The sequence below is a fragment of the Hyperolius riggenbachi genome, chromosome 11, assembly GCF_040937935.1.
Source record: "Hyperolius riggenbachi isolate aHypRig1 chromosome 11, aHypRig1.pri, whole genome shotgun sequence".
NCBI classification, from domain to species: Eukaryota; Metazoa; Chordata; class Amphibia; order Anura; family Hyperoliidae; genus Hyperolius; species Hyperolius riggenbachi.
The window spans coordinates 254903159-254927845 of NC_090656.1; the positions used below are offsets into that span (position 1 = coordinate 254903159).

General features: G+C 47.2%; 1 protein-coding gene across 4 annotated transcripts in view; it reads right to left on the bottom strand.

Annotated features, from left to right (window-relative positions):
* Nucleotides 1-311: 311 nt before the first annotated feature.
* Nucleotides 312-24687, bottom strand: part of LARGE2 (LARGE xylosyl- and glucuronyltransferase 2) — a 126569-nt gene continuing 102193 nt past the window's right edge. For all 4 annotated transcript variants that reach the window (XM_068261627.1, XM_068261628.1, XM_068261630.1 and 1 more), the window contains exons 6-15: nucleotides 23849-24020; nucleotides 21485-21589; nucleotides 19196-19308; nucleotides 18976-19101; nucleotides 15737-15889; nucleotides 14513-14667; nucleotides 12599-12877; nucleotides 6291-6437; nucleotides 1221-1416; nucleotides 312-1136 (exon numbers count right to left, since the gene is read on the bottom strand). In XM_068261627.1, coding sequence (XP_068117728.1) covers nucleotides 939-1136; nucleotides 1221-1416; nucleotides 6291-6437; nucleotides 12599-12877; nucleotides 14513-14667; nucleotides 15737-15889; nucleotides 18976-19101; nucleotides 19196-19308; nucleotides 21485-21589; nucleotides 23849-24020 — 1644 coding nt within the window. In that variant the 3' untranslated portion in view covers nucleotides 312-938. The remainder of the gene's footprint in view (nucleotides 1137-1220; nucleotides 1417-6290; nucleotides 6438-12598; nucleotides 12878-14512; nucleotides 14668-15736; nucleotides 15890-18975; nucleotides 19102-19195; nucleotides 19309-21484; nucleotides 21590-23848; nucleotides 24021-24687) is intronic.

Genomic DNA, 24687 nt, shown 5'->3' on the forward strand with positions numbered 1-24687 from the left:
AGGGCTTCCCCGGTCGCCATGGAAGAAAAAATTGTGCAAATCGGCCCAGCGGGGCCTGAGAAATCCTCCTGCGCAGGTTACCCCGAGCTGAGCTGGGGATAACCTGCAAGGAGGTTAAGCGCTTTGAGTCCAACAGGAGAAAAGTGCTATACAAATGTTCAGATTATTATTAGTGCTTACATACAAAGCAGCTGGCTATAGATCTGTTTTAGGAGAATAGATCCAGAGCGCTGCATTTAGTGGGTGTGGCTTACTATAAGAACCACCCTTGTATCTGTGCACCATAAAAAAATCCAAGCGAGAAATAAAAATTTAGAAATGGTACAGACCTTTTATTTATAGGCTTAAAAAATTGTAATGAAGTGTGCAGCAGGAATCCAGTCCTGTTCTCGAAGCGTTATGTCCGACTTAATAGGAAACATAAATAAATATAATATATATAACATTCTTCCATCAAAATCGGGAGAAGTGGTTCATTTGTAAAGATTCCAGTGTTGATGACTACAGATTGGCATCAGCGATAGTGGCATGTAGATGATTGTCTGGATGCCCCTAAAGGCAAAAGAGAGAGAAAAGTGTTTGAATTGTCCCTCGATTGGTCTAGAAAGAGGCACATGGATCCTAGGACAACACCGGTCATCCTCTCCGATAAGGCAGCGCTGCTACAGGCACAGAGTGACACGCTCAGCTAAAGCCCCTCCCAATCTCATCTCCGCTATAGCTCCAGTAGGAGTGACGCCATCCTCCAGTGTAGTTCTGACGGGCGTGGCTCTGTCCACGTAGATGCAGTTCCAGCGGGAGTTACTCTACTATAGCTCCAACCGGAGGGGATGCTATCCACTCAGCCGTAGATCTGGTGGGGATATTGTGAGGTCTTTGTCCCAAGTCCTACCTCGCATTTTTGCAATTAACCAGAACAATAATTATTGTTCTTGTTGTCACCGGTTCCTGTCAGCTGCAATATATTTTAGAGCTGCTGATCCATATCTTCTGGACAAGTCCTGGTGGAACTCTTCTTTTAGAGTTTTGACGCACTCTCGATAGTTTTCACTGGAGCGGAATTTAGAGATGTCGAAGCTGGGAGCGTGAGGCATGTGGATGATGAACGCATTGGGAAGCACCACCAGGTCGTACCCCTAGAGGAACGGCACAAGAGATTGACCATTACCATTTGAAAAGAGCAACAGGGTTACAGGAACGCTCATTTAGGTTTACGCTACCTTGGCATCCAGCTCCATGATGTGGGACACTTTGTTCCAGCCAAACCCCAGAAAACGTTGGTCATATTCAGGACAGTCGCGTCGGACAACCACATATGGTTCGAAGTTTGGAGCCCAGTCGACTTTGTAAGATGTAGTGGCTGTTCTCCACTTGGCATAGTTGGTGGGGGCGTGGCCCTTCTCCCACACATGATATCTGAAAGCAAAATACAGTTCTGTAGACTTTGGCACCAATGAACCTCACTAGGGAGTGAACAACAGAAATTCACAACACTTCTTAAGGGCCTTTTTCCACTAGCCTGCGATTTGCGATTTGCTTCTGATCGCAAATCGCAAGGTACATTAAACTAATGGAAACTGCAGCAGCAATTTCCATTAGTGCGATCCGATTGCGATGCGATTTTGGTCAAATCGCAATCGTTGTCCTGCCGCGTTTTGTATGCGATTGAGCTGGACTATAATGAGTATAGTAGCTCAATCGCAATGTGGAAATTGAAACGCGATTGCGATCGCGATTGGAATCGCGATCGCAATCGCATTTCATAGTGGAAAAGGGCCCTAAAGTGGATCCGAGATGAACTTTTACTCATTGCATAATTGTGTTCCTTTCATATAGTTTATAGGGCATTCCTCAAGCCAAATACTTTTTTTGTTTTGTTTTAATACTCTAATTCCCTATAAACTAAACAAGCCTCGCCCACAGGTTTTCAGAGAGCCTTGGCAGTAGCAAGGGCTCATGGGAGCTCAGTCTGGGCAGGAGGAGGTGTTACTAGCCAGATATTTCAGAGGCAGAGGGGAGATTAGGTTTTTTGCTCAAGATGCAGATAAGCCTGCCTCTGTGTAATGTTTACAAACAACATGGCTGCTGTCATTGTATCACAGGAAGACATAACCATATTCTATTAAAGCTGTTTGCAGCTAGATTTGCTGTGTAAACTATCTAAACTTTAGATAAGATATATAGACAAGTTACTTGTTATAGTTAGTTTTTCATCTCGGATCCGCTTTAAGTAGTATTGAATACTTTAAGGGAAAAAAATGGAGCTTTCTAACAGAGTAAATACCCTGACAAAGAGGTACAGCCTCAAAACATGTAGTGGGTGACTCTGGGCTGCACCCAGAGTCTGAGGACTGCAAAAACCTGTTCCCTCCAATCTGCAACTGCTAGTCCCGCCACTGGCCCCCATCCCGCTATTCGCTGGAGGAGGTTCCTGGTTAGGTGAGGCATTTTTAGAATTATTCAGTATTTATATAGCAGCGACATCTTCCACAACGCTGTACAGAGTATATTGTCTTGTCAACTAACTGTCCCTGAGAGGGGCTCACAATCTAATCCCTGCCATAGTCCTACGTTTATGTATGTACCGTGAAGTGCATTCATCGTAGTCTAGGGACAATTTAGGGGGAAACCAATTAACTTATCTGTATATTTTTGGAATGTGGGAGGAAACTGGAGTGCTCAGAGCAAACCCACAAACTCCATGCACTAAACTAAAGGAGCCCATACACCTAACGATTTTCCTGCCGATATATACAGCCGTTTCAATCACAGTGATCGAAACAGCTGTGAAATCGCCGCGCACCCCGCTGACAAAACAATAGATTTCCTTCCGAAATCGATCGCTCCCGTCGACCCATCCATGCGGAAGATTTTTCTGACGCAATACAGCAGGTATACATTACCTGTTCCGGCCGGCGCAAGTCCCCTGGTCTTCTTCTCCGCTTCGGGCTCCAGACCGTTCCTGCAGCTACACAGAACTTCCTGTCCCAGCAGAGCGCCATCTACTGTTTAAACTCCCCCCCCGGACAGGAAGTTCAGTAGCCGGAGAGGAGAAGAAGACAGCGGGGACTCTCGCTGGCCGGAGCAGGCAATGTATGCGGGGCGGGGGGGGGGGCGGTAGCTCCACAGATTGTGATCGGTTTCAGGCTGAAATCGGTTCACAATCTGTTTGCAGTAAAGGCAGCCATACGATCCCTCTCTGATCAGATTCGATCAGAGAGGGATCTATCTGTTGGTCGAATCTGATGGCAAATCCACCAGTGTATGGCCACCTTAAGAGTATTTCCTTTGAGACAACGCGTCTCTTTTTAGCACGACCATTTTTGGAGCTGCACCTATGGAGGACATTACTCTGAAGTTTTAACACATTTTTAAAGGATACCCGTACCGAACAAACGGCCACAAATGGCTACGTCTAGATAATCCGGAGGATTCCTCCATTGTCCTTCACCACCGGGCCATTGAAGCGCTGCATCCCTCGAATGACCACTGACCAACGCTTGCCAACAGCTCACATGGTACAGACTATGCCAAAGCTCTAGCCAGCCTGTGCCGTGCCTTAGTGTCCCAGTGATGGAGGAGGATGAGGACAGCCTCTCCCAGTGTCTACTTTTTTTTTTTTTAATTAGAAGACCTCATAGGTTTTATTAGAAGACCTGTGGGACATTTATATCCTTTTATCCAGTGTACAAGTGGCATGATTTGTTTCTGTCAAATCCTTCCGAGACCATAATGTCCTGGCATGGAGCTACACTTTGTACTGGGCATCCACAAATATTGGGTACTGGAAACCACCGAGTCCTTCACTGGAGCGAAGACTCTGCACTGGCCAGAGACGTGGTCCTTGTCTGGCTACAGGGGGCAGCTGAAGGGTCCTAGCATCCTAAGGGCCACTACCAGCATCAAGGTAAGATTTCTGGCTTTCATGCAGCTTGGAATTGAAGGATACCCGATGTGAGAGGGGTATGGCGGCTGCCATGTTTATTTCCTTGTAAACCATGACAGTTGCCTAGCAGCCTTGTTGATCTTCTGGCATATGAAGTGTCTGAGTCAAATCCCTGGAATGAACATATGGCTAATCTAGTAAAACTCGAGTCGGAGTACTTGATCTGCTGCATGCTTGTTCAGGGGCTGTGGCTAATAGTATTAGAGGCAGAGGATCAGCAGGGCTGCCAGGCAACTGGTATAGCTCAAAAGGAAATCAATATGGCAGCCTCCATGTCCCGAACACAAGGAATCCAGCGCAGGAGATTTGGGTGCAGCCAGCGCCACCATAGGCCGTTATAGGAATTACAGCTATAGCAGAGCACAGGGAGTAACTTCGGTGCTGTCAGAAGACGGAGCTGAAGTTTCTTTTAAAACACAATAATTCGGCCACCAGCAATTGCTGGAAGCAGAATTACATCATTCCCCACTATCCATGGCGGCCTGGAGAGGGAATAGTAATTACCGCCGCCGGGACTTGTGCAGGAGCAGGGTGAGCCATATACCGGCTGTATCCTGCGTCCAAGTCTCCCGGAGGCGATTACATATGTACACCCATATACCTCTCACCTCTGGTTCCCTTTAAAGGACAACTGAAGTAAGGCCTCTTGCACACTGCAAGCTATTCCCATTCCGCTTTTTAATCAGTTTTTACCTCCGATTCAGATTCCGATTTGCAGTTTGTTCCTTGCACACTGCAAATCGGAATCGGATGTAAAAACTGATTAAACAGCGGAATCTGAAACGGAATCACTTGCAGTGTGCAGGAGGCCTTAGAGTGATATGAAGGTTGCCATATTTATTACCTTTAAAAAAAAAAGTCAGTTGCCTGGCAGCCCTGCTGATCTGTTTGGCTGCAGTAGCGTCTGAATCACACCAGAAACAAGCGTGCAGCTAATCTGGTCAGATCTGACAATGTCAGAAACCTCTGATCTGCTGCATGCATGTTCAGGGGCTGTGGCTAAATGTATTAAATGCAGAGGATCAGCAGGGCTGCCAGGCAACTGGTATTGCTTAAAAGGAAATAAATATGGCAGCCTCCATCTCATTATAGTTGTCTTTTCCTGATTCCAAGAGTGCTTTTCCTGATTCCAAGATGCACACTGCAAGCACTGCCTAATCACTAGGCTGGTATTAAAATGTAAAGGGACCCCCGGCTCAAAACTCACAGATAGCCAGCAGCCAACACGACACCCCAAAATAAAACAAGATGATTGGGGCCATATATCCAACAGACATATGCGTTAAGCCCCTCTGAGTTGTGAGCTCCGGTCTCCCTTAATTTTGCTCTGTGTATTTGCCCAGCTTTGTGAGCTCCTCATATGATGGTCATCAGCCTGATTGAGCGACTACCAATTTTTGTACCACTCGTGGTTCATGTACCAGGCCACAGACATGTGTTTCACTTAGCAGGAACCGTGGGAGAGGTGGCCACAGAACAAGCCTTGCAACTGCCGTTTCATGGCTCGGAGGACACATGTCACCACGTCTGTGGCCTGGTACATGAACCATGAGTGGTACAATAAACACTCAGCATTGGATAATGCCAGTCTTCTGCACATGCTTCTTCCCAGTTCTGGACAAGAGCACATCTGAGTAGGGGTCCTCAGGACAGGATGCAATGAGGCAACGCTAACCACTTACTATAATATTCTGTGAGTGCTGCACTCTGCTTGTGGCTGCATAGTGTTCTGCCTTTTGACACAGGAGACCTGGGTTCAAATCTCAGTTCCTCCTGTTTAGTAAACTAGCACTTATTCAGTAAGGAGACCTTAGGCTAGACTCCCTAAGGGCTGGTGCACACCAGAGCGGTTCATTTTTTTCCACAAACACGGGGGCTGCAGCATTTTTGAGATTTGAGGCGTTTCTGCCTCAATGTAAAGTATAGGAAAGTGGAAAACCGCTCTGAAAAATGCTAGATCAGAGCTGTTTTCCAGGCGTTTTTGTTACAGAAGCTGTTCAGTAACAGCTTTACTGTAACAATATTTGTAATCTGCTAACACTCCAAAAACCGCTAGGCATGTTTAGAAAATCTCTCTAACATCCCTAGAATCGCTCTGAAATCTGCTTCACAAACCTCTAGCGTTTTGCAGATCTGCTAGAGGTTTTTGGTGTGCACTGGGGCTAACAGGGCCACTGCCTAAAGAATGCACCCCTATTGGCTGCAGCTTAAGTGCTCCAAGTCCACCAGGAGTAGCTGTCTTTATAATACTGCAAATCAAACCTACTGAGAAGTGAGATGACCTACTGTCACCCAATAACCCCACATCCCCTCAGAATCTGGTACGGGTGTGGCCCAGCCTTACCGGAAGGTGTACAGCATCCCCACGTCCAGCATGGAGAGCAGCTCTGCTTTGGATTTCGGGAAGGACAGACGGTAGCGCAGTGTTTCAAAGGCCGGGACTATCAGAGCCTTCTGGGTGGTGGCCATATCTTCCTGCTCTATGGACTTCCTGAACAGAGAGGGAGAGAAAGGGATTGGTTATAGATTGGGAGTTACAGACTACCCAGCATGCTCATGGTGAACCAGAACTCAGAATGTGTGAGGGGCTACAAAGGACCAAACAGCCTCCTTACTAAAATGTTATGGAAAACAAAAGTTTAGAAAACATAGATTGGAATTGAGGGATTGACCAATAACAGCCTGCAAAGTCACCATCCCCCAAGAAAAAGCACTAGTACGCTTGTTTTGTTTTATTCATAAAGAATTCACAGTATCTGGAGAACCATCAAATGTCATCTGACTTGTGAAGATGTGCTGGAGGTAAAAAAAATAAAATGTCAAAGACCAACAATACCAATGGATATTAATGTATATTAAAATAGTACACGGACGGTAATTTCCCAAACCACCTCGCTAAAAATGTTATTTACAGGATGCAAAGAGACATATTACTTACATTAGTAGTAGAATATTGACTCAAATACTGTAGATGGGGCCAGTGATTTATGTGCCTTTTTCTAACTTTTGATACTTAAAAGGACCCTGTAGTCAAAAGAAGAGTGCCCCTTGGGGTTGCATAGTTAAGTTGAAAAAAGACATACGTCCATAGAGTTCAACAAGAAAACAAAGTACAACCCTTGCCTGCTCCCTCACATATCCCTGCTGATCCAGAGGAAGGTACAACACCAGCCTGCTCCCTCACATATCCCTGCTGATCCAGAGGAAGGCACAACACCAGTCTGCTCCCTCACATATCCCTGCTGATCCAGAGGAAGGCACAACACCAGCCTGCTCCCTCCCATATCCCTGCTGATCCAGAGGAAGGCACAACACCAGCCTGCACCCTTACATATCCCTGCTGATCCAGAGGAAGGCACAACACCAGCCTGCACCCTGACATATCCCTGCTGATCCAGAGGAAGGCACAACACCACCAGCCTTCTCCCTTACATATCCCTGCTGATCCAGAGGAAGGCACAACTCCAGCCTGCTCCCTCACATATCCCTGCTGCTCCAGAGGAAGGCACAACACCAGCCTGCACCCTCACATATCCCTGCTGATCCAGAGGAAGGCACAACACCAGCCTGCACCCTCACATATCCCTGCTGATCCAGAGGAAGGCACAACACCAGCCTGCACCCTCACATATCCCTGCTGATCCAGAGGAAGGCACAACACCAGCCTGCTCCCTCCCATATCCCTGCTGATCCAGAGGAAGGCACAACACCAGCCTGCACCCTTACATATCCCTGCTGATCCAGAGGAAGGCACAACACCAGCCTGCACCCTGACATATCCCTGCTGCTCAAGAGAAAGGCACAACACCAGCCTGCACCCTGACATATCCCTGCTGATCCAGAGGAAGGTACAACACCAGCCTGCATCCTCACATATCCCTGCTGATCCAGAGGAAGGCACAACACACTAGCCTGCACCCTCACATATCCCTGCTGATCCAGAGGAAGGTACAACATCAGCCTGCTCCCTCACATATCCCTGCTGATCCAGAGGAAGGCACAACACCAGCCTGCACCCTGACATATCCCTGCTGATCCAGAGGAAGGTACAACACCAGCCTGCATCCTCACATATCCCTGCTGATCCAGAGGAAGGCACAACACACTAGCCTGCACCCTCACATATCCCTGCTGATCCAGAGGAAGGCACAACACCAGCCTGCTCCCTCACACATCCCTGCTGATCCAGAGGAAGGTACAACACCAGCCTGCACCCTCACATATCCCTGCTGATCCAGAGGAAGGCACAACACCAGCCTGCACCCTCACATATCCCCGCTGATCCAGAGGAAGGCACAACACCACCAGCCTGCACCCTTACATATCCCTGCTGATCCAGAGGAAAGCACACCACCAGCCTGCACCCTCACATATCCCTGCTGATCCAGAGGAAGGTACAACACAAGCCTGCTCCCTCACATATCCCGCTGATCCAGAGGAAGGCACAACACCACCCTGCACCCTTACATATCCCTGCTGATCCAGAGGAAGGCACAACACCAGCCTGCACCCTCACATATCCCTGCTGATCCAGAGGAAGATACAACACCAGCCTACTCCCTCACATATCCCTGCTGATCCAGAGGAAGGCACAACACCACCCTGCACCCTTACATATCCCTGCTGATCCAGAGTAAGGTACAACACCAGCCTGCACCCCCACATATCCCTGCTGATCAAGAGGAAGGCACAACACCAGCCTGCTCCCTCACATATCCCTGCTGATCCAGAGGAAGGTACAACACCAGCCTGTACCCTCACATATCCCTGCTGATCCAGAGGAAGGCACAACACCAGCCTGCACCCTCACATATCGCTGCTGATCCAGAGGAAGGCACAACACCAGCCTGCTCCCTCACATATCCCTGCTGATCCAGAGGAAGGCACAACACCAGTCTGCTCCCTCACATATCCCTGCTGATCCAGAGGAAGGCACAACACCAGCCTGCTCCCTCACATATCCCTGCTGATCCAGAGGAAGGCACAACACCAGCCTGCACCCTCACATATCCCTGCTGATCCAGAGGAAGGCACAACACCAGCCTGCACCCTCACATATCCCTGCTGATCCAGAGGAAGGCACAACACCAGCCTGCTCCCTCACATATCCCTGCTGATCCAGAGGAAGGCACAACACCAGCCGGCTCCCTCACATATCCCTGCTGATCCAGAGGAAGGCACAACACCAGCCTGCACCCTCACATATCCCTGCTGATCCAGAGGAAGATACAACACCAGCCTACTCCCTCACATATCCCTGCTGATCCAGAGGAAGGCACAACACCACCCTGCACCCTTACATATCCCTGCTGATCCAGAGTAAGGTACAACACCAGCCTGCACCCCCACATATCCCTGCTGATCAAGAGGAAGGCACAACACCAGCCTGCTCCCTCACATATCCCTGCTGATCCAGAGGAAGGTACAACACCAGCCTGTACCCTCACATATCCCTGCTGATCCAGAGGAAGGCACAACACCAGCCTGCACCCTCACATATCGCTGCTGATCCAGAGGAAGGCACAACACCAGCCTGCTCCCTCACATATCCCTGCTGATCCAGAGGAAGGTACAACACCAGTCTGCTCCCTCACATATCCCTGCTGATCCAGAGGAAGGCACAACACCAGCCGGCTCCCTCACATATCCCTGCTGATCCAGAGGAAAGCACAATACCAGCCTGCTCCCTCACATATCCCTGCTGATCCAGAGGAAGGCACACCCCCAGCCTGCTACCTCACATATCCCTGCTGATCCAGAGGAAGGTACAACACCAGCCTGCTCCCTCACATATCCCTGCTGATCCAGAGGAAGGCACAACACCAGCCTGCACCCTCACATATCCCTGCTGATCCAGAGGAAGGCACAACACCAGCCTGCACCCTCACATATCCCTGCTGATCCAGAGGAAGGCACAACACCAGCCTGCTCCCTCACATATCCCTGCTGATCCAGAGGAAGGCACAACACCAGCCGGCTCCCTCACATATCCCTGCTGATCCAGAGGAAGGCACAACACCAGCCTGCAACCTCACATATCCCTGCTGATCCAGAGGAAGGCACAACACCAGCCTGCTCCCTCACATATCCCTGTTGATCCAGAGGAAGGCACAACACCAGCCTGCACCCTCACATATCCCTGCTGATCCAGAGGAAGGCACAACACCAGCCTGCACCCTCACATATCCCTGCTGATCCAGAGGAAGGCACAACACCAGCCTGCTCCCTCACATATCCCTGTTGATCCAGAGGAAGGCGAAAAACCCTTACAAGGCATGGTCCAATTAGCCCCAAAAGGGAAAAATTAAATGGCAATCAGATAAAATCCCTGGATCAACATCATTGGGCATTACCTAGTAATTGTAGCCATGGATGTCTTTCAATGCAAGGAAAGCATCTAAGCCCCCTTTAAATGCAGATATAGAATTTGCCATAACGACTTCCTGTGGCAATGCATTCCACATCTTAATCACTCTTACTGTAAAGAACCCTTTCCTAAATAAATGGCTGAAATGTTTTTTCCTCCATGCGCAGATCATGTCCCCCTAGCCTTTTAATCGCCTCCAGATCCTCCTCCTCCTCCTCCACAGCCCCATAACAGCGGCAGGTCTACAGGTCAGCGGCTCTCACATGCCCAATAGTTCTGTCCCCCTCAGCTCTTTGGCGATAGCCAATGCAGACCAGGTCCGCACTACTATTTCCGCTGGAGAGGGATGGTGGTACTGGGCACTGGCACGGAGATCACACATCGGTGGCCACAGCACTGGAACAGGCCTCAGAGGACAACTGTGGAAGCCACTTTGGCGTTTGCTTTTAGGGCCCTTACACACCAAATGCGTCGCGTTACAGCAGCAGTAAAAAAAAAAAAAAAGTTGCGACGCAACAAAAAGTCCCAAAAAACTGCATGCGATGCAAAGCACGCCTCATCAATTTTGGATAGCAGTTTCTCCTCTATATAAGCTCTTGTGCCACTTAAAAGGCGCAAGCTTAACAGAAGCTGCATGCGCACCAACACACAGTTATGTTGCATCGCAACGCAGTAAGTGTGGGCTGCAAACAGAAAAAGTTGCATCGCTTATGGCAAAAAAAAGTTGATTTAATGCTACGTGATGCATTCAGTGTTTAACCACTTAAAGTGAACCTAAAGTCACTTAAAAAAAACGAGATTAACTCACCTGGGGCTTCCCTCAGCCCCCTGCAGACGATCGGTGCCCTCGCAGCTCCGCTCCGATGTCCCAGGACCCGCCGGCGAGCACTTCCGGTTTGGCCGTCACCGGCCGACAGGCATGGGAACGCGAGTGATTGTTCGCGTTCCCAGCCTTTATATCGCCCCCTATGCTGCTATATCGCCCCCTATGCTGCTATTGCGGCCAGGAGGCATAGGGGGCGATATACAGGCTGGGAACGCAAACAATCACTCGCGTTCCCATGCCTGTCGGCCGGTGACGGCCAAACCGGAAGTGTTCGCCAGCGGGTCCTGGGCCATCGGAGCGGAGCTGCGAGGGCACCGATCGTCTGCAGGGGGCTGAGGGAAGCCCCAGGTGAGTTAATCTCGGTTTTTTTAAGTGACTTTAGGTTCACTTTAATGACAACCAGACTTCTAAAAACGTCCTGCTAGAGCCTCTTAAAGTCAGACAGTGCTGCTGCTGCTGCGCACGCTCCCACGCGTGCACATACGTTCCTGCTCACGTGTATGTGAGATTAGTGAGGAAAAAAAACTAGAAAAAATACACCTTTGTTTCCAAATACTATATTGTCACCATACTTTGTACTAGGGACATAATTACAATCTTGTGATAACCAGAACAAATAGGCAGATAGTATGTGTGGGTTTTATGCACAGTAGCAGTGTTTATATTAAAACTATAGGGGATGAAATTGGAGAAATAGTGTATTTTTTCATTTTTTCCTTGCATTTCCCTTTAAAATGCATAGAAATAAAGTAATTACTGAAAACAAATATCAACCCCAAAAAGCCCAAATGGTGGTGAAAAAAACAAGATATAGATCATTTCATTGTGAGTAGCAGTGATTAGGGCTCTTTCACATTAGGGCAGACTTTGTGCGTTAACCAAGGTAAGATGAAAGTCCATAGACTTTCATTTTACCTTTCACACTCGACGCTGCGTTTCCGACGTTGCGGTTTTCGATGCGTTGCGTTTTTCCTCCAACGCACCCGCGAGCCGGCGTTTTCCGTCGGGTTTAATTACCAGCTACCGCTGCTGATTGCGTCGCACCGCAGATACCAGACGACACGCCGCAGGCAGACAACGCGTGCAGGAGAACGGCTCCTGCTCGCGTTGTCTGATGTGAAAGAGCCCTTAAGCTATTGGCAAATGAAAGGGATGAGCACTGAAAGGTGAAAATCGCTCTTGTACATAAGGGTAAAAACCGTCGTAAAAAAAGCACTTTCATGAAAAAATATAAAATTTTAAACTGCATCCATATAAAAAGTACTTTTGCCCCGGAGTGAGATGCACTGTAAAAAAAATGTTTTCTCCTCTTTGCTTTCATTTACAGTAGGTAGTAAAAATTTGACAGGTTTTGGACTAGTCCATCTCATCATGTGTGATTCTCAAGGTCCGTAAGTAACCGCTCTGTAGATAATGGGGAACACATTAACGCGTGCACACAAGTATCTTATTAACTGACCTCAAGCTTTCGTAGAGCCCGTACATCGGCAGGAAGTCTATATCAGACAAGAAGACGTAGGGCGTCTGCGCGTTCCTCAGGGCCACGTTTCTCAGCAGGTTCACCGGGTACAGCTGGCCTTCCTTGTAGACCACGTGGTAGCCGATATTGGAGCGAGACTGGAGGACCTCAGAGGCTTGTGCGTAGCGTAGGAACTGCTGGGCCTCCGCATCTGAGAGGTACAGGGCTAAACTCACCGGGCCCTCCCAGTGCCGGCAAATCAGCTCCAGCATCTGCAGCCTGATGAAGAGAACACAGGTTACATGAGTTTGCCTCAGGCAGCAAAAAGTCTACAACTGGCCCAGACTACAACCGGTAATTTCTATGTAACAAACAAACACAGAACACTTATATCGCGCTTTTCTCCTGGCGGACTCAAAGCGCCAGAGCTGCAGCCACTAGGACGCGCTCTATAGGCAGTAGCAGTGTTAGGGAGACTGGCCCAAGGTCTCCTACTGAATAGGTGCTGGCTTACTGAACAGGCAGAGCCAAGATTCGAACCCTGGTCTCCTGTGTCAGAGCCCTTAAAGGGAACCAGAGATGAACGTTTCACACAAAATAAACATATCAGTTGATAGCTTGTAAAGAATAAATGCTCTACCTGATAATTTCGCCACTCTGGTGTGCCTTTTTGAGTGTTTATCCATTATTGCTCCAGGAAATATCCAATATGGCCGCCGGCTCATATCCCTTCTCCTTCCGGGTTATGTAGTATCTGATCAGCTACTCCCGGCGTCAGGGGTCCGATTACAGATAGTTAACACAGGGGTATATTTTAATTACTACTAATCCCAGCGCCCAAATGACCTGATCCATCACAGACACACAACGTTACTTCCCTTTTTGGTGACCCAGAACTACCAATCAGAATCTTGAATTGAGCCAACTGCACAAAACCAGGATCAGACTGGCTATTAACACCTCTTGCTAAGGGCAGCATACATCATCAGATGTGGTAAACAATCAAATCCTGGTAGAAAATGGTCATTCGGTTGTTTGCCACAGCACATGACTCGATAGGAGATAGCTCTGTACGGCTCATAAAAATAAAAATTATGGTGGCCGATTTCCTTTTAAGCAATACCCGTTGCCTGGCTGTCCTGCTGCTCCTCCTGCCTCTACTCCCTTTAGCCTCAGCCCCTGAACAAGCATGCAGCAGATCAGGCGTTTCTGACTGAAGTGTGACTGGATTAGCTGCATGCTTGTTTCTGGTGTGATTCAGACACTACTGCAGCCAAAGAGATCAGCAGGGCTGCCAGGCAACTGGTATTGTTTAAAAGGAAATAAATACGCAACCTCCATATTCTTCTCAATTCAGTTGTCCTTTAAGGCTACTTTCACAGTAGGAAGTTGCGTTGTCTGTAAAAACAGGTACGTATAAAAACAGATCCCGCTTTAATGGTAGAGGCTGCTCTCCCCTTTCCATAGAGCAGAGCATGTGACTAAGGAGGGGGGGGGGGGGGCGTGTCTATACGGTACACATGCCACAACACCCTGCAGGTGCCTGAATCTGACTGCAGGTTTGCACCACTCCTGAAAGGGCAGGTGGTTCATCTACCCTCTCCCTCATCTGATGTATTTGTATAGCATGTGTTGGTTGACATACGCCCCCCGCCCGAGCTGTGGGAGGAGTTTGAGTTTGCTTTACCTCTCCTGAAACTGATAGATGGTACAGCCCACACAACAAGAATACGCCCAGTGAGCTGGAGGAGTTTTGGAAACGGACACACAGGTCAAATCAACATTGTGTAATCTTTAAATAAAAAGGTACTAGTCTGATCAATATGTAATCTGACTCTTATGCTGTGTATAAGAATGACACATGCTCTATTATGTGTGAACCTAAATGTCAATTCCAATTCCCAGCGTACGCACCTATCCATGGAGAGTTGAGCCACCAGCGTAACGCCGTAGGGGTCCTCCGGGGGAGTCCGATGAGGGAGGAAGGAGAGGTGGACACGGTGGGACGCCAGACGTTCTCTGCGGAAGTCGTAACAAACATCCTCCTCGTCCAGCTGCTCCAGAGCGTCCTGCGTGCAAAACGGCACAGATGGTTACAGAGCAGCCTGCGTGCAAAACGGCACAGATGGTTACAGAGCAGCCTGCGTGTCCTGTACCAGAAATTACAGAAAGCCACAGCCTGTCCTGCATGACAACACCATAAAAAGAATGTTCTTGCGCTCCTCTCTGGAAACTGCAGTCCAACAAACACAGTAGTAATCTTCTTAACTGTTGGGGTCAATGCTCTGTGCTGCTCCACGTAGTAAGGGCAAAGAAAGTGTCTGTAGAAGAAATGGAGCGCACTATAGTGCATTACCTCAAAGTTTCTTTATTGCTAAATAAAAGTTATACTCACAAGAGTTAAAAGAAATGGCGCTTTTCAGCAGTGAAGCCAACCGCTTATGTTCCCAGGCAGGGCGGCAGCAGCGCGCTGTGGCCAGCAGCGTGAGTCCCAGTGGCTGGGGAAGACCGTCTCGCTGTGGGGGTAGGTGTGGCTCGGGTTCAGTATGCGTGCAGCGTCATTACGCGTTTCGGCGCTCTGCGCCTTCGTCAGATCTGAGCCAGCCACCGGGACTCGCGCTGCTGCCGCCCTGCCTGGGAACATAAGCGGTTGGCTTCACCGCTGAAAAGCGCCATTTCTTTTAACTCTTGTGAGTATAACTTTTATTTTGCAATAAAGAAACTTTGAGGTAATGCACTATAGTGCGCTCCATTTCTTCTAATGACAACACCATACTCTGCCTTTTCTCCTTTACAAAATTTCAAGTCAGAGCGATGCACTGTTAGCTTCACCTCAGTGTCATCTCTGGTTTACTGTCTGCTGTGCCTGTAATAAGTCCTTCAAGCTTACAAGTAACTAGCAGTAAATGATACAAACTTTTTCCGGACTGAACTGTGCAGTTGTGATTTTCTGCAACCAAATTAAAATCTTATTGTTTTATCTCGGATATAGTCTATTAGTCTTTTATCTTGGATATAGTCTATTAGTCTTATGTGGAAGGGAAGTAACAGAACCATCCTCTATAATAAAGCTGCAGTGACTCTGTTGGCGCATTCCCTCCACTAGTAATATCCATGGAGTGTATAACACCTCCTCACCTCCTGACTCTCCTCCTTGTCGCTGGGGCAGCCAATCAGCTCGCGCCGCAGGAGACTGCCGTCGTACTCCAGGAAGGTGAGATACAGGGTCCGGAACAGCTCGACGTGTTTATTCTTCACCCGCAGCTTGTGGGGGGAATTCCAGTGAATCACCTGCAGGGAGAGACAAAGGACAACAGTCAGCAGTCTGCGTTATGGCCCCTCCTCCTATGAGACGAGTATGGGTGAGACATAACTTACTGACTTATATGATATGGGGTCTCACAGTGTTACTCTGAGGAAGTCAGGGGACTTTATTCCCCGATATAAAATCTAAACGTGTGAAGTCTTACCGCTATGTTTTGCTGCATAATTTCAAATTTCACCGATTTGCAAAAGTGCACAATTTCAAATTTAGCTGCAATTGTTATTTAGCAACTAGAGTCTCATCTGTTTAATACAAGCAGGATTTTTGAAGAGGTCGTGTTTATGCTGGAATGTCAGTTTTTATGCATTTCACAGAAATAGGTAATGTTGGATAAATATCTTATATACTCGCGTATAAGCCTAATTTTTCAGCACAAAAAATGTGGTGAAAAGTTACCCCCTCAGCTTATATGTGAGTCAGTGGAGCGGAACAGATGGTGGAGCAGGGTTTGTTACTGGCATATGAGCCTAAGCATTATGCACTAGTGATTCTGCTCTTGTTAGCTGGCTCCCTGCTGTGTCCCCCATCCCCTGCAACATTGTGTGCAGAGTGTGCTGCTCATACCTGTGTCCCCCGGCTTGTGGAGCAGAGCATGCAAGCAACGTGTCAGTGGTACAATGATCGGGGATTCTGCCTGTATGGCAATCGCTGTAGCTCATATCTATGATGCCATCTAGTGGCATCTTGAGACACAGCTGTATCATCCTTGGTGCACATCTGTCTATGAGTAGAGGGGATGACTTGTACTGGGGGCAGATATGGCTACGATGGAGAGGGCTATACTGGAGAGGGGGCTTATGTGCAAGTCAATCACTTTTTCCTGGTCTCTGAGGGAAAAGTGGGTACCTCTGTTTATACACGGGTTGGCTTATATGCGAGTATATACTGTAATCTGCTCAAATATCAATGGCTGTACACATTTTTATTTTTTAAAATTGTCTATCTGCTTTTACAACAAAACAAAAAAAAAAATGATGGTGTTGGGTGTATTAAATTTTATTATTTGTGGTATATTCACGCAAGGGGTATAGGATAGGATCCTCTGGTAGCAAAAGAATTAAGGTAGCCGTACTTCAGGTGACCAATCGACATTCCGATTCGATTACTATAATCAGAATTGGATGAGAATCTGTGCTCCAAGTTCATGCTCAATCGACGTTGCGACCAATTTTGTGCCAAAATTGTTCACATGTATAGATGGGACATGCTGTAAGATGTCGGGCTGACATGCTCGATCGTTTGCACGGCGGTAACGTTGAGCGATATCGGGATGAGTGACAAAACCCCGGCATTGTTTCCCCAGTCTATGAATGTGTGTGCGTTTATACATCACCTGTCCTGTGCCGCGGTGCCTGTCCGGCTTCCGAATCCGCGGCTCTTCTGTTGGCCCCATACACACCGCCGGCATATAGCACTCCGCGCATTTGTGCAGTCACACACTACACTGGCAGCGGTTATGCGGCTATGGAAGAGCGCCGGATTCAGAAGACTTAGGGGCACCGCGACACAGGACAGGCAATGCATAAATGCACACACAGGGGGCACATTTATACACTAGGGAACATCGGCGAGATGGCTGACTGGGCTGATTCTCGAGAGATTTCATGGCTGGATTAGTCGTACCCACTGACATACAGGTCCTTCTCAAAAAATTAGCATATTGTGATAAAGTTCATTATTTTCTGTAATGTACTGATAAACATTAGACTTTCATATATTTTAGATTCAACCCAACACTCTGGATGAGCTTAAGGCCGCTATCGAAGCATCCTGGGCCTCCATAACACCTGAGCAGTGCCACAGGCTGATTGCCTCCATGCCACGCCGCATTGAAGCAGTCATTTCTGCAAAAGGATTCCCGACCAAGTATTGAGTGCATAACTGAACATAAATTATTTGAAGGTGGACTTATGTGTTTTAAAAACACTTTTCTTTTATTGGTTGGAAGAAATATGCTAATTTTTTGAGATAGGAATTTTGGGTTTTCATGAGCTGTATGCCAAAATCATCAATATTAAAACAATAAAAGGCTGGAACTACTTCAGTTGTGTGTAATGAATGTAAAATATATGAAAGTCTAATGCTTATCAGTACATTACGGAAAATAATGAACTTTATCACAATATGCTAATTTTTTTAGAAGGACCTGTATGTCAGTGGGTACGACTAATGATAAAGATGGTGGACTGGGCTGATTCTCGAGCGATTTCATGGCAGGATTGGTCGTACCCACTAACAGACATATAACATTACATCTACTAGTGGGCACAATCAATTATAACAATGGAATCGGACGATCCATATCCACTGAATCGTTAAAGGGCACCTTAACCGATCTTTACCACACCTCACGGGTGATTTCTCAGCAACAGTCAAATGTGACTTAAAGTGGATCTGAGGAACTTTTACTCATTGCATAATTGTGCCCCTTACATATAGTTTATAGGGCTTTCCTCAAGCCAAATACTTTTTTTTTTTAATACCCTATTTCCCTATCAATTAAACAAGCCTCGGCCACAGCTCCTCCAGCACCTAGGCATTCTGAGTCCCATAAGCCCTTTCTACAAGGGTCTCAGTCTGTGCAGGTGGAGGAGGTTACTAGCCAGAGATTTGAGAGGGGAGGAGGAGAGGGGAGGAGGAGAGGGGAGTGAAGTTTTCACAGGCTGAGGGGTGGAGATGCAGAGCAGCTTGCCTGTGCGTAATGATGACAAGCAGAACATGGCTGCCCTCATTGTATCACAGGAAGCAGTAATCTTATACTGATGAAGCTGTTTGCAGCTGGATTTGCTGTGTAAACCATCTAAACTTTAGATAAGATATATAGACAAGTTACTTGTTAGTTTTTCATCTTGGATCCGCTTTAACATTTGAATGCACTGGAGGTTCCCTATATGAAGCCCCGCCTACTGCCATATAAGACCGCACTTGATGTTACAGGATGCCCTGAGACTGCGTTCGCTGGAACGATCCATTCCCGTGAGGGGAAGGTACAATGATGACATCATTCTGGAGGGATGTTGTGGGAGTAGTTGGCCATTGGCGGCGTTCTCACCTTGAGGTCGGCCAGCTCGCTGTAGCACTGCTCGGAGCGGGTGTGATCGGACAGCTGGACGTTCCAGTAACAAGGCAGCTGGTACACCAGGGTGGGGGAGCTCTTTATCACCGCATTGAATATATCCTGGAGAGGAGGAGGAGTGAGATAGTCGGGTTATTAGGAATGCCGGCCGAGCCTCCCACAGATTAACCTACATATCCGAGTCCGGGACGCTCACCTGATCAGCCAGAGACGTGCTCAGCATGCTCATCAGCTCCCGCTCAGCTGTCAGACGCCACATTTCCTCCCAGCCAATCAGACGCAGCTTGTCCAGAAGCAGCAGGATGACACCTGAGAAACCAAGAAGACGTTACTAGCAGTGCAGCAAATGGGGGGGAATCGAATAAGTCCATGCAGATCATTTCAGGGGACACAAGATGAAAGTCTTGAAGAAGAAAAAACATGAATGGGAATAAAATTACAGATGTAATACTCAGGCAAGTAACGCTTCCTGGAAATTCTTTACTGCTGGCAAAAACATCACAACTGCTGCCTACAAGACGAACGCCACATCTGTCTAAAGCTTGCGTGCACACACAACACAACCATCACCTCCAGCACATACGCCACCCAAAGCCTGAATACACCACAACTGCTGCCTACAACGCGAACACCACACCCGCCTAAAGCCTGCGTGCACACACCACAACCACCACCTACAGCACATACGCCACCCAAAGCCTGAACACACCACAACTGCCGCCTACAGCGCAAATGCCACCACGACCAAAGTCTATACACACCACAATCGATGCCTACAGCGCATACGCAACCTTCACGAAAAAGCCTACAACATACCACAACCACTGCCTACAGCACACATGCCACTGCCAGCCAAAGCCTGCACACACCACAAGTACTGCCTACAGCGCAAATGCCACCACTGACGAAAGCCTACACCATAACACAACCGATGCCTACAACGCATACGCAACCTTCACGAAAATGCCTGCACACACCACAGCCACTGCCTACAACACATATGCCACTGCCAGCCAAAACCTGCACACACCAAAACATGTGCGCAACACAACCACCACCTACCCTGCAAATGCTTCTGCTGCCAAAAACCTGCCACCCACAATGTGAACGTCAACAAACACACTCTTGCACAGGCACAGCGCAAACTCCACTGATGCCCAAAGCCTGTGCACCCCACAACCGCTGCACTTCATCCATGCAGTCTGACATGGACGAGCCAATGGAGGAGCCAAGAGCCCCCCTACACAACGAAAGCATCCTCCCATCTGTGCCCCCACCCTAAATCTATACCCCCTGCAGTATCCAGTCTCCTACATGTGTCTCTGGAACACCCGCTGCCCCGCCCCCCATCCTCCCCATTGGTGGCTTCCTGTCCCTACTGGCTGGATGTCACTCACAGCCGTACAACCGCTGCTCAAGCGCGAAAGCACAACTACAGTAAGCTGCCGCACACAAATAATGCACTAAGTCCTTGCTCACAATACATTTATGTACTGCACAGATTGCAAATCTATTAAAGTGGAATATAACCCTGCATTTCAACTATGCTCTAAAACATTATTTACAGCATATGATATGCAACCAGCATTTTTTTTTACTAGACCAGCATTGGAAGGGTTACACACAGAGCTTGAAAATTCAGTGCAGAGAAATGCTGCCGAACTTTACATAATGATACATTTAAGTAAACACAAGATAACAAGTGAGGAATGTGACACATTCTCTGACTGCAGAGAAGCAGCTGGAGACAGACACTGAAAGCATGTTTGCCTGCAAAACAGCAACGAATAAAACCAGTTATTAATAAAATGCAAAGGCAGCTCACAAAGCAAAAAAACTGTACTTTTAGAAACCAATAACTTCTAAATGAATAATAATACTTATGCACAAATGCAAATATGATAACCATATGGCATATCAAAATTAGGTAAACATGTTTTTATTGAATATTATGTCAGGGTTTTAAACCGCTTTAAAAGAAAATTCAAAGCGGATTCTTGTGCACTTTTTGGGCAGTAGACTTTAATGTTCAACAAACTTATAACGATAAACAGAGGCAACAGCACCAATCTGTTTCGGGCTACAAGTAATAATACACTATAAAGATTGGAACCAATAACGGCAAACTGTTCTTGATCAGCAACCGTTCAGTACAACAGTTAGGCAAAAATGGCCAGGAAACCTCCTGTGATCTGCATTGCATTTTCTTGAATAAAATTGGATTTTTTTTTAGAGACAATCTTTTGCTTTATTGGTACGCACATAAATTACAAATGGTTTATTGTGTGTGGTGGCCACCTTGGGTCCAACCTCTCAATTTCCCCAAATACGTATCTATAGTTTAGCCATAGTGTTGGTCTACAGAGGGATATCGGTCTAGCACTATTGGGAAGTATACATAGAAATAGTGTACTTAGAAATGGGCTGTGTAGAATGTTAGACAATACACTATGCAACATTCTAAAACCAAAAACGTTCACCTCACCTGTGTTGAAGCCGCGGCCCAGCGCTGGCCAAGGTTTGTGGTTCTTCCAAAGGTTCCCCAAATACCAGTCACTCTGGTTCTCCACAAGGCCCAGAACCTGCTCCCCTGTCACCACAAGGAGAGATATTGTGGTTAAATAACATACACATTGGGAGGAGCTCAGGTTTAGGTTTCAAGAAGTGATTTTTTTTTTTTGGGTGGGGGGGGGGGGGGGGGGGGTGTTCATGTTAGGGTTAAGGTGCCCATACACTTAACGATTTTCCCGCCGATATACAGCAGATTCGATCACTGTGATCAAATCTGCTGTGAAATCGTTGCGCAAACGCTGACCGAACGATCGATTTCCGCCCGAAATCGATCGTTGCCGTCGATCCGTCCGTGCTGAAGATTTCCTTCGATCACCGGCGGGTCGCAAGTGCGTCGATAGCGGCGTTCGAATGTCTGACGACTGACGCTAGCGGCAATGCATTACCTGCTCCGCCGGCGCGTGTCCCCGCAGCTCCTTCTCCGCTGGGTTTCGGCAGGCTTCACTGCTTCCTGTCCCGACAGGATGTTTAAACAGTAGAGCGCCCTCTACTGTTTAAACTTTCCCCGGACAGGAAGTACAGTGAAGCTGCAGCCCTGGAGCCCAGAGCGGAGAAGAGACAGCGGAGACCGGGGGACTCGTACCGGCCGGATCAGGTAATGTATGCTATTTCACATGCTGAAATCGGTTCACAATCTTTTTGCAGTAAGGCAGCCATACAATCCCTCTCTGATCAGATTCGATCAGAGAGGGATCTGTTAGTCGATCTGATGGCAAATCGACCAGTGTATGGCCACCTTTAGGCAATTGTTGCGGGGGATGCACTTAAAACAACCTACAAAAACATACTGTTGCTCAGCTTCAGGAAAGGACACGTGTTGCTGTTGTCTATCTTAGGGTTTACACAGGGGCAATTAGAATGTATAATATTAATTGAAGACTTGTGTCGGCCAACTGCAACCAGGCAGCATGAGCCACTGTAGTGGGTCCTCCTTGTACAGAACAGCTGCTGTGCTGCTAAATTCTTAAGCTCGACTTGAGCTGCAGGAAACATTTATATACCATCCGAATGTAGCTTCTCAAGACGTAAAGCAACACTAAAGTGAGCCAGTGCAAAATAAATACATACATGCCTATGTAGAGGGAATTCTGGACTTCTCAGAAGGCTTTGAAAGTCCCTGAGTGCTTCTGCAGACAAGCGGCTCCGTACTACGCAGGTGCGAACCCAGGCTTGCATGTGCGCAGTACAGAGACGCTAATTTTCGGAAGTACTCAGGGATGAGATGGCAGAACAGTGAGTAATCGCAATCACAATCGTACCACATAACCCGGCTTCTGAAGAGAACCAGAGCATTGTAGCTTTCTGAAAGATTAGGTTGTGTTAACCCAGTGGTCCTCAAACTAAGGCCCGCGGGCCGAATGCGGCCCCCAGAGGCTTTTTCACCGGCCCCCACTCACAAAATGTATTACTTATCGATGCGGTCCACTACATCTTTTAATATGGATGTCTCACATATAGAATGGCAGTGCTGGCACCACCCATCCACATACTGCCAGTGAGCAGTCATTCGAAGAAGCCAGTGAGCAGGCATTCGCTGGCTTCCAATCCAATTCCGCATCAGGAGGCACTGCTGTCCAATTGGACGACAGGTTGCCCCCTCAGTATGCTTCACTGTCTGGAGAATAGAGTTTTTTTGTTTGTTTTTTTTACACTATCTGTACATGCTATATTGGGGGCATAGTATTTGCACATGCTGTGCTGCGGAGCATAGTATTTGCACATGCTGTGTTGGGGGCCATACTATCTGCTTTGATTAAATGGGAACAAAAGAGCTGCATGTGTTAACAGGTAATAGTTTACACTACCTAAGTTTAATGTTATGTTTTCTACATCATATTATGTACTGTATACTCTGGCCCCCCCTTAGTTTGAAGTATGTTGACCCGACCCTTGACCGAAAAAGTTTGGGGACCCCTATGTTAACCCTTTCTCCCCTAGATCAGTCCTGAGTGCTGAGTAGACTGGGAGGCTTGAAGCAGTGTAGCCAGTAGGGGGCGTGTGACAGCGAGAACTCTCAAGGCTCCATAAGGACTCGATAAGCGTACTAAACCTTCACAGGGGGACAGTGGTGGAATGAAGACAAAGAGCCACTATCAGATTTTTTTTTTTTTATACAGATTGCCTTTAGTATTGCTTTTACTAGTGTTGATCTATTCAATTTATTAACAAAACAGGTGATTAAATTCTGGTTGACCAGAAAGAAGAAATCGGTACTACAAGACACACAGAGACAGACCATAAGCAGAGGAGGGGCAGGCAGGACTTCTCCGAGACTCACCCGTGAACTTTCGGAATATGGACCAGAGCTCAGCGATATCCGTGGCAAAGGTGATGTCCGTATCCAGGACGATGACCTTCGAGAGGTCGGAGGGCAGCGCTTTCGTCAGGGTTAATTTCATCAGGCCGTATATTCCGGAATAATGTTTATTGGGGATCCAGGAGACCTCTGGCTGTCAGCAAGGCAGAAAATCAATAAGTAAGGCTGGAGATCGATCGGATTATTACTATAATAAATCACAGAAAACCACACACTGTCTCCCTGGAATATATACAGCTCATGAGGCCCCCTAATTGCAATTCACAGGACGCTCCTCAGCGATCGCCAAATATTGCGTAATAATTCCCAACACTGTAAAAGAAAAGCTACCTGGTGAGTCTAGTAGTTAAATGCAGACTTATAGGGGCCACATACAATAATTGTATGGCTTTTCGATTAAAATGATTGGTTGTACAAAAAGTTTATGGGGTTTTTTTGTAAGAAATCTGATCCAATCTCCCAAAATTGTTCAGAATTTTTTGCTCATTATGGTCAACTTATATAAAAAAAATGTAATCATGTTTGCAGAAAAATGATGAAGGATAGATTGTCAATTTCTTGCTTTATAGACCCAAGAATTTTTTTCGGGTGTATTCCATAATTTTTTCATAACTGGAAATAAAAAAAAAAAAAAAAAAAAAGAGACAGTATGTTTTTCATTGGTTTCAAAAGCTACAATCAATTGATGATAATACGGATTTGAAAAAGATATAAATTGTATGGTGTGTGGCTATCTTTGAAGTGGAGATACAACAATACTTCATTTCCTTTCAATTTACGAATTACAAAACATTTATCTG